Genomic DNA, 8678 nt, shown 5'->3' with positions numbered 1-8678 from the left:
GGCGTGGTCTGAGACCACTCCCCCTCTGCGCGCGCCCTCGAGCCCCGAAATTCCCACGGGACCCCAAAAATGACAAAAAAATCTCAAAAAAATCCCAAAAAACCCCAAAAAATCCCAAGGAAACGAAAAAACAAACAGAGAGAATCCCCAACAAAAGCACAAAACCCAAAAAACTCCACAACCCCCCAAAAAACCCTCAAAAACACCCCCCAAAAAACCATAAAAACCCCCCATACCCCTCCTAAAAATGCAAAAAAACCCAAAACCCCTCAAACCCCAGAAAAATCCCCCCAAAAACCCAAAAAGGCCCCCCAAAATCCCAACAAACTCCCCCCAAAAATTCCAAAAATAAACCTCCACCCCCAAAAACCCTAAAAAACCCCAAAAAACCAAAACCCCATAAAAACCAAAAAATTCCCAAAAACCCCAAAATTCCCAAAAACCCCAAAAACCCCAGCCCCCCCCCAAAACCGAGGCCGCTGCAGGACAAGAAACTTTATTGGGGAGGGGTCCCGAGGGGGTCCCGGTATTTTGTGGGGTGGGTCCCTTTATTTTGGGGGCGTCCCTGGGGGTCCTTCCCTTTTGGGGGTGGTCCTGGGGGGGTTCCCTGATTTTGGGGGGGGGTCCCTGGGATGCCCCAGTACCATTGGGGGGGTGTCCCTGATTTTGGGGGGGGGGGGTCCCAGGGGGTGTCCCTTTAATTTTTGGGAGGGTCCCAGGGTGCCCCAGTACCTTTGGGGGGGGTCCCTTTATTTTAGGGGTGGTCTCAGGGGGTCTCTTTATTTTGGGGGGGGTCCCAGGGGGGTCCTTCCCTTTTGGGTGGGGGGTCCTGGGGAAGTTCCTTCATTTTGGGGGGTCCCTGATATTGAGGGGGGGTCTCAGGGGTCCCTTTAATTTGGGGGGGGTCCCAGGGGTGCCCCAGTACCTTTGGGGGGTCTCTTTATTTTGAGGGGGGGTCCCAAGGGGGTCCTTCCCTTTTGGGGGTGGTCCTGGGGGGTTCCTTGATTTTGGGGGGGGTCCCCTCATTTTGGGGGGGGTCCCAGGGGTGCCCCAGTACCTTTGGAGGGTGTCCCTGATTTTGGGGGGGGGGTCTCAGGGGATCCCTTTAATTAGGAGGGGGGGGTCTCCCAATGCCCCAGTACCTTTGGGGGGGGGGGTCCCTTTATTTTGGGGGTGGTCCCAGGGGTGCCCCAGTCCCTTTGGGGGGGTCCTTTTATTTTAGGGGGGGCGTCTCAGGGGGTCCCTTTATTTAGGGGGGGGGGTCCCTAGGGGTTCTTCCCTTTTGGGGGGGTCTTGGGGGGGTCCCTTCTTTTTTTAGGGGGGTTCCCTTTATTTTTTGGGCGCTCCCACAATGCCCGAGTACCTTTGAGGAGGGGGGGGTCCCTTTAATTTGGGGGGGTCCCGGGGGTCCCCCAGTACCTTTGGGGAGGTCCCTTTATTTTGGGGAGGGTCCCAGGGAGTTTCCCTTTATTTTGGGGCACCCCAGTACCTTTGGGGGGGGTCCCTATTTTTGGGAGGGGTCCCTTTATTTTTGGGGGGGTCCCTGGGGTGCCCCAGTACCTTTGGGGGGGGTCTTTCCCTTTTGGGGGGGGTCTTGGGGTTGTTCCTTCATTTTGGGGGGGTCCCTTTATTTGGGGGGGCGTCCCCAAGGGAATCCTTCATTTTTGGGGGGGTCTTGGGGAGGTCCCTTCTTTTTTGGGGGGTCCCTTTATTTTTGGGGGCTCCCACAATGCCCGAGTACCTTTGGGGGGGGTCCCTTCATTTTTGGGGATCCCTGGCAGTGCCTCAGCTTTTTTTTTTTTTTTTTTTTTTTTTTTTGGAGGGGGATATTTTCCCCCTCATGCCCCCTCCTCAGAAGCCCCAAAATCGGGGGGGACCCCCCCAAACTCGGGGGGGGTCCCGATCTCGGGGGGGGAGGGGCACAGCACGTATCTCCCGGGACCCCCCCCCTCGCTGCCGGGGGGCTCCTGGGGGGGCTCCGGGAGAATTTTGGGGGGCTCGGGGGGGGTCGCGGCCGCCGCCCCTCCCCCAGCCCGGCCCATGTTGACGTAGAGGGGGTCGGGGGTCCCCGGGGGGGGGGGCAGCCCCCGCAGGAGCCCCCCCAGGGCCCCCCCCAGCTCCTCGAAGGTGGGGCGGGCTCGGGGGTCGGCGGCCCAGCAGCGGCGCATGAGGGCGTACCTGGGGGGGGGAATAAATGGGGCTGGGGGCTGCAGAAATGCGGGTGGGGGGAGGAAATGGGGGTGGGGGCTGAGAAATGGGGGTGGGGGGGGAATGGGGATGGGGGCTTGGAACGGGGATGGGGGGGAGGAAATGGGGATGGGGGGGGAAATGGGGCTGGGGGGGGAAATGGGGGTGGGGGCTTGGAACGGGGATGGGGGGGAAATGGAGCTGGGGGTGAAAAATGGGGGTGGGGAGGAAATGGGGGTGGGGGCTGAGAAATGGGGATGGGGGGGAGGAAATGGGCGTGGGGGCTTGGAACGGGGATTGGGGGGGAAATGGGGCTGGGGGCTTCAAATGGAGGTGGGGGGAGGAAATGGGGATGGGGGTGGCAGAAATGGGGCTGGGGGGGTCAGAAATGGGGATGGGGGGAAATGGGGCTGGGGGCTTGGAAATGGGGATGGGGGAGGAAATGGGGGTGGGGGCTCCGAATGGGGATGGGGGGGGGAAATGGGGCTGGGGGGTGAAAAATGGGGGTGGGGGCTTCAAATGGGGCTGGGGGCAGAAATGGGGCTGGGGGTCACTCAGGGGTCAGGGGTCAGTCAGGGGTCAGGGTCACTCACAGCTGGGGTGGGCAGTGCGGGGGAGCAGTGCAGGGTCAGTGAGGGGTCAGTGAAGGGTCAGGTGTCAGGGGTCAGTGTCAGGGGTCAGGGGTCAGGAGTCAGTGTCCGGGTTCACTCAGGGGTCAGGGGTCAGGGGTCAGGGTCACTCACAGCTGGGGCGGGCAGTGCGGGGGATCAGTACAGGGTCAGTGAGGGGTCAGGGGTCAGGGGTCAGGGGTCAGGGGTCACTCACAGCTGGGGCGGGCAGTGCGGGGGATCAGTGCAGGGTCAGTGAGGGGTCAGGGGTCAGGGGTCAGGGGTCAGGGGTCACTCACAGCTGTGGCAGGCAGTGCGGGGGGTGAGGGATCAGTACAGGGTCAGTGAGGGGTCAGTGAGGGGTCAGTGAGGGCTCAGGGGTCACTCAGGGGTCAGGGTCACTCAGGGGTCAGGGGTCACTCACAGCTGTGGCGGGCAGTGCGGGGGATGAGGGATCAGTGCAGGGTCAGTGAGGGGTCAGGGGTCAGTGAGGGTTCAGTGTCAGGGGTGAGGGTGAGGGGTGAGGGGTCAGTGAAGGGTCAGGGGTCAGGGGTCACTCACAGCTGTGGCGGGCAGTGCAGGGGATCAATGCAGGGTCAGTGAGGGGTCAGAGGTCAGGGGTCAGGGGCCAGGGTCACTCACAGCTGTGGCGGGCAGTGCGGGGGGGCTCCGAGGCGCCGCCCCCCCCGCAGGAACTCGAACACCTCGCTGTTCTCCAGCCCCGGGTACGGCGTCAGGCCCCGCGCCGCGATCTCCCACATGGTCACTCCGAATGACCACTGAGTGACCACAGTGACCACTGAGTGACCACTGAGTGACCACTGACACAGCCCCGGGTACGGCGTCAGGCCCCGCGCCGCGATCTCCCACACGGTCACTCCGAATGACCACTGAGTGACCAGAGTGACCACTGAGTGACCACTGACCACTGACCTCAGTGACCACTGACACAGCTCCCCCATCTCCCACATGGTCACCCCAAATGACCACTGAGTGACCACTGAGTGACCCCTGGCCTGTGTCAGTAGTCACTCAAGTCAGTGGTCACTCTGTGGTCACTCAGTGGTCACAGGTGGGGTCAGAGGTCACTCACAATCACTCGTTGGTCACTCAGGGGTCACTCAGTGTCACTCAGAGGTCACTCAGGGGTCACTCAGTGGTCACTCATTGATCACTCATTGGTCACTCAGGGGTCACTCAGGGGTCACTCATTGGTCACTCAGGGTCACTCAGGGTCACTCATTGGTCACTCACGGGTCACTCAGGGGTCACTCAGGGGTCACTCAGGGGTCACTCATTGGTCACTCAGGGGTCACTCAGGGGTCACTCAGGGGTCACTGTGGTCACTCAGGGGTCACTCAAGGGTCACTCAGGATCACTCAGGGGTCACTCAGGGGGCACTCAGAGGTCACTCAGGGGTCACTCAGGGTCACTCATTGGTCACTCAGTGACACTCAGTGGTCACTCAGGGGTCACTCAGGGGTCAGGTTCGGGGTTTTTTTCCTTATTTGGGGGGATTTTTAATTTTTTAATTTAAAAAAAAATTTTATTGGATTTTTTTGGAAATTTTTGCTCTTTTTTGAATTTTATTTGGAATTTTTGTTGGAATTTTTATTGGAATTTTTTGAAATTTTGGTTGGTTTTTTATTTTAAATGGATTTTTAATGGATTTTTTTTTCTTTAATTTTTGGGATTTTTAATGGGGTTTTTTTTGGGATTTATTTGGGATTTTGGGGAGGCTGTGGGGTTGTTTTGGGATTTTAATGGGATTTTAAAATGGGATTTTTAATGGGATTTTCAGGGATTTTTAAAGGATTCTTTTGGGATTTTTTTTTATTTTTGGGGTTTATTAAAGAATTCTTTGGGGATTTTTTTGTTGCTGTTTTATGGGATTATTAAATCTGATTTTTAATGGGATTTGGAAGGGATTTTTGTAGGATTTATTTGGGATTTTGGGCAGGTTTAAAGGATTTTCTGGGATTTTTGGGTGATTTTGGTGGGATTTTGATGGGATTTTTAATGGGATTTTGGGAGGATTTTGGGGGTTTTTAAAGGATTTTTGTGGAATTTGAGGGAGATTTTTTTTTTATGGGATTTTTGGGGATGTCCATGAAGATTTTTGGGGAATTTTAAAGGGGTTTTTATGGGATTTAAAAAAATTTTTATGGGATTTTTATGGGATTTTTGTGGCATTTTAAATGGGATTTTTATGGGATATTTATGGGATTTTTATCAGATTTAATGGGATTCTTATGGGATTTTGATGGGATTTTTTGGGATTTGGTGTTTTTGGGGTTCCCAATCCCATTTTTGGGGTTTTTGGGGTCTCACCACGTCGATCTTGGTGGTGCAGACGTGCTCAGCCAGGCTCACAGTGGGATTTAATGGGATTTTTATGGGACTTTTGTGGGATTTTGAAGGGATTTTGATGGGATTTTATGGGATCTTAATGGGATTTTAATGGAATTTTTATGGGATTTTTATGGGATTTTTGTGGTGTTTTTACGGGATTTTTATGAGACTTTAATGAGATTTTAATGGGATTATTATGAGATTTTTATGGGATTTTAATGGGATTTTAGTGATATTTAATGGGATTTTTACGGGCTTAAAGGGATGTTTTATGGAGTTTTTATGGTGTTTTTGTGGGATTTTAAATGGGATTTTTATGGAATAGTTAATGGGAATTTTTTGGGATTTAAAGGGTTTTTAATGGGATTTTAATGGGTTTTTAATAGGATTTTATGGGATTTTAATGGGGATTTTATGTGGTTTTTACAGGATTCTTATGGGATTTTTACATGGTTTATGGGATTTTAATGGGATTTTGATGGGATTCTTATGGGATTCTTATGGGATTTTGATGGGATTATTTGGGATTTGGGGTTTTTGGGGTCCCCAATCCCATTTTTGGGGTTTTTTGGAGTCTCACCACGTCGCTCTTGGTGGTGCAGACACACTCAACCAGGCTCTCAGGGGGGATTTTATGGGATTTTTATGGGATTTTATTGGATTTCTGTGGGATTTTGATGGGGGTTTTACAGGATTTTTATGGAATTTTAGTGGGATTTCAGTGGGATTTTTATGGACTTTTTAATGGGATTTAAAGGGTTTTTAATGGGATTTTTATGGGGTTATATGGGGGTTTTTTGGGATTTAAAGGGTTTTTTATGGGGTTTTTATGGGATTTTTAATGGAATTTTTATGGGATTTTGATGGGATTTTGATAGGATTCTTGCGGGATTTTTGTGGCATTTTTTCGGGATTTTTATCAGATTTTGTGGGATTTTAATGGGAATTGGATGGGATTTTGATGGGATTTTAGTGGGATTTCTGTGGGTTTTTTATGGGATTTTAAATGTGATTTTATGGGATTTAAAGGTTTTTTTATGGGATTTTTATAGGGTTTTTATGGGATTTTTGTGGTATTTTAAATAGGATTTTTATGGGATATTTATGGGATTTTTTTTGGATTTTTATCAGATTTTATGGGATTTTGACAGGATTTTTTGGGATTTGGGGTTTTTAGGGTCCCCAATCCCATTTTTGGGTTTTTTTGGGGTCTCACCACGTCGCTCTTGGCGGTGCAGACGTGCTCAGCCAGGCTCTCAGTGGGGATTTTATGGGATTTTTATGGGAATTTTATGGGATTTTTGTGGGATTTTTATGAGATTTTATTGGATTTTTGCGAGATGTTTATGGGATTTTGCTGGGATTTTATGGGATTTGGTGTTTTTAGGGTCCCCAATCCCATTTTTGGGTTTTTTTTGGGGTCTCACCACGTCGATCTTGGTGGTGCAGACGCGCTCAGCCAGGCTCACAGTGGGGATTTAATGGGATTTTTATGGGACTTTTGTGGGATTTTTATGGGATTTTGATGGGATTTTATTGAATTTTTATGATATTTTTATGTGATTTTTATGGGTTTTTTATGGGATTTTTGTGGCATATTAAAGGTGATTTTTATGGGATATTTATGGGATTTTGATGGGATTTTAATGGGATTTTTATGGGATTTTTTGGGATTTGGGGTTTTTGGGGTTTTTGGGGTCCCTGACTCAGTTTTTGGGGTTTTTTTTGGGGTCTCACCACGTCGCTCTTGGTGGTGCAGACGCTCTCAGCCAGGCTCAGTGGGGATTTTGTGGGATTTTTATGGGATTTTGACAGGATTTTTTGGGATTTGGAGTTTTTGGTGTTCCCAATCCCATTTTTGGGGTCCCTGACTCAGTTTTTGGGGTTTTTGGGGTCTCACCACGTCGCTCTTGGTGGTGTAGACGCGCTCAGCCAGGCTCTCCAGGGCCACCCACTTGACGGGGACGGGGGCGCCGCGGCCCTGCCGGTAATACTGGGAACAGCCGACCTGCTTGGAGAGCCCGAAATCCGCCACGCACACCCGGAGCCGCTCGTCCAGCCTGGGGGGACAGGGATCCTGAAATCCCAAATCCCGAAATCCCCAAATCCTGAAACCCCAAAATCCTGAAATCCCAAAATCCTGAAATCCCAAATCCCAAAATCCCCAAATCCCAAAATCCCCAAATCCTGAAATCCCCAAATCCGGTAACCCCAAAATCCTGAAATCCCAAAATCCTGTAACCCCAAAATCCTGAAATCCCGAAATTCTGAAATCCCCAAATCCTGAAATCCCAAAATCCTGAAATCCCAAAATCCCAATAGTGCAATAATCCCAATAACCAATAATCCCAATAATCCCAATAACCAAAAATCCCGAAATCGGCCTCGCACACCTGGAGCCGCTCGTCCAGCCTGGGGAGACATGGGCACAGGGTCACCCCAAAATCCCAAATCCTGAAATCCCAAATCCTGAAATCCCAATGTCACTGTGATCCCAAAAACTCCAAATCCCCAAATCCGCCACGCACACCCGGAGCCGCTCGTCCAGCCTGGGGAATCACAGGGATCCTGAAATCCTGAAATCCCAAATCCTGAAATCCCAAATCCCAAAATCCCAAAATCCCAATAGTGCAATAATTCCAGTAACCAATAATCCCAATAATCCCAAATCCGCCACGCACACCCAGAGCCGCTCGTCCAGCCTGGGGGGATAGGGACAGCCTGAAATCCTGAAATCCCAAATCCTAAAAACCCCAAAATCCTGAAATCCCAAAATCGTGAAATCCCAAAATTCCCCTGTCCCAAAATCCCAATAGTGCAATAATCCCAATAACCAAAAATCCTCAAACCCGCCACGCATACCCGGAGTTGCTCGTCCAGCCTGGGGGGACACGAGGATCCTGAAATCCCAAATCCTGAAACCCCAAAATCCTGAAATCCCCAAATCTTGAAATCCCAATACTGCAATAATCCCAATAACCAATAATCCCAAATCTGCCACGCACACCCGGAGCTGCTCGTCCAGCCTGGGGGGACAGGGGGATCCTGAAATCCTGAAATCCCAAATCCTGAAATCCTGAAATCCCGAAATCCCAAATCCTGAAAACCCCAAAATCCTGAAATCCCAATGTCACAGTGATCCCAAAAACCCCAAATCCCCAAATTCGTCACGCACACCCGGAGCCGCTTGTACAGCCTGGGGGGACGCGGGGATCCTGAAATCCCGAAATCCCAAATCCTGAAATCCCAAATCCTGAAACCCCAAAATCCCGAAATCCCAGTGTCACAGTGATCCCAAAAACCCCAAATCAAAATAATCCAAAAAAATCCCCAAATCCGCCACGCACACCCGGAGCCGCTCGTCCAACCTGGGGGGACACGGGGATCCTGAAATCCTGAAATCCCAAATCCTGAAATCCTGAAATCCCGAAATCCCAAATCCTGAAATCCCAAACCCTGAAATCCCAAAATCCTGAAATCCCAAATCCCAAAATCCCCAAATCCCAAAATCCCGAAATCCTGAAACCCCAA

At 50.8% G+C, this 8678-nt stretch overlaps 1 protein-coding gene across 1 annotated transcript in view; it reads right to left on the bottom strand.

The window, feature by feature from the left end:
• Window positions 1–1838: 1838 nt before the first annotated feature.
• The window catches only part of AXL (AXL receptor tyrosine kinase), a 16042-nt gene continuing 9202 nt past the window's right edge, over window positions 1839–8678 (bottom strand). The window contains 5 exon segments of the mRNA XM_033083873.1: window positions 1839–2178; window positions 3438–3574; window positions 7048–7224; window positions 7541–7559; window positions 8010–8028. Of these exon segments, the coding sequence (XP_032939764.1) occupies window positions 1839–2178; window positions 3438–3574; window positions 7048–7224; window positions 7541–7559; window positions 8010–8028 (692 nt within the window).

This window comes from Catharus ustulatus, chromosome 34, assembly GCF_009819885.2.
Source record: "Catharus ustulatus isolate bCatUst1 chromosome 34, bCatUst1.pri.v2, whole genome shotgun sequence".
Taxonomy (NCBI): domain Eukaryota; kingdom Metazoa; phylum Chordata; class Aves; order Passeriformes; family Turdidae; genus Catharus; species Catharus ustulatus.
This window is presented reverse-complemented; position numbering and strand designations above follow the sequence as displayed.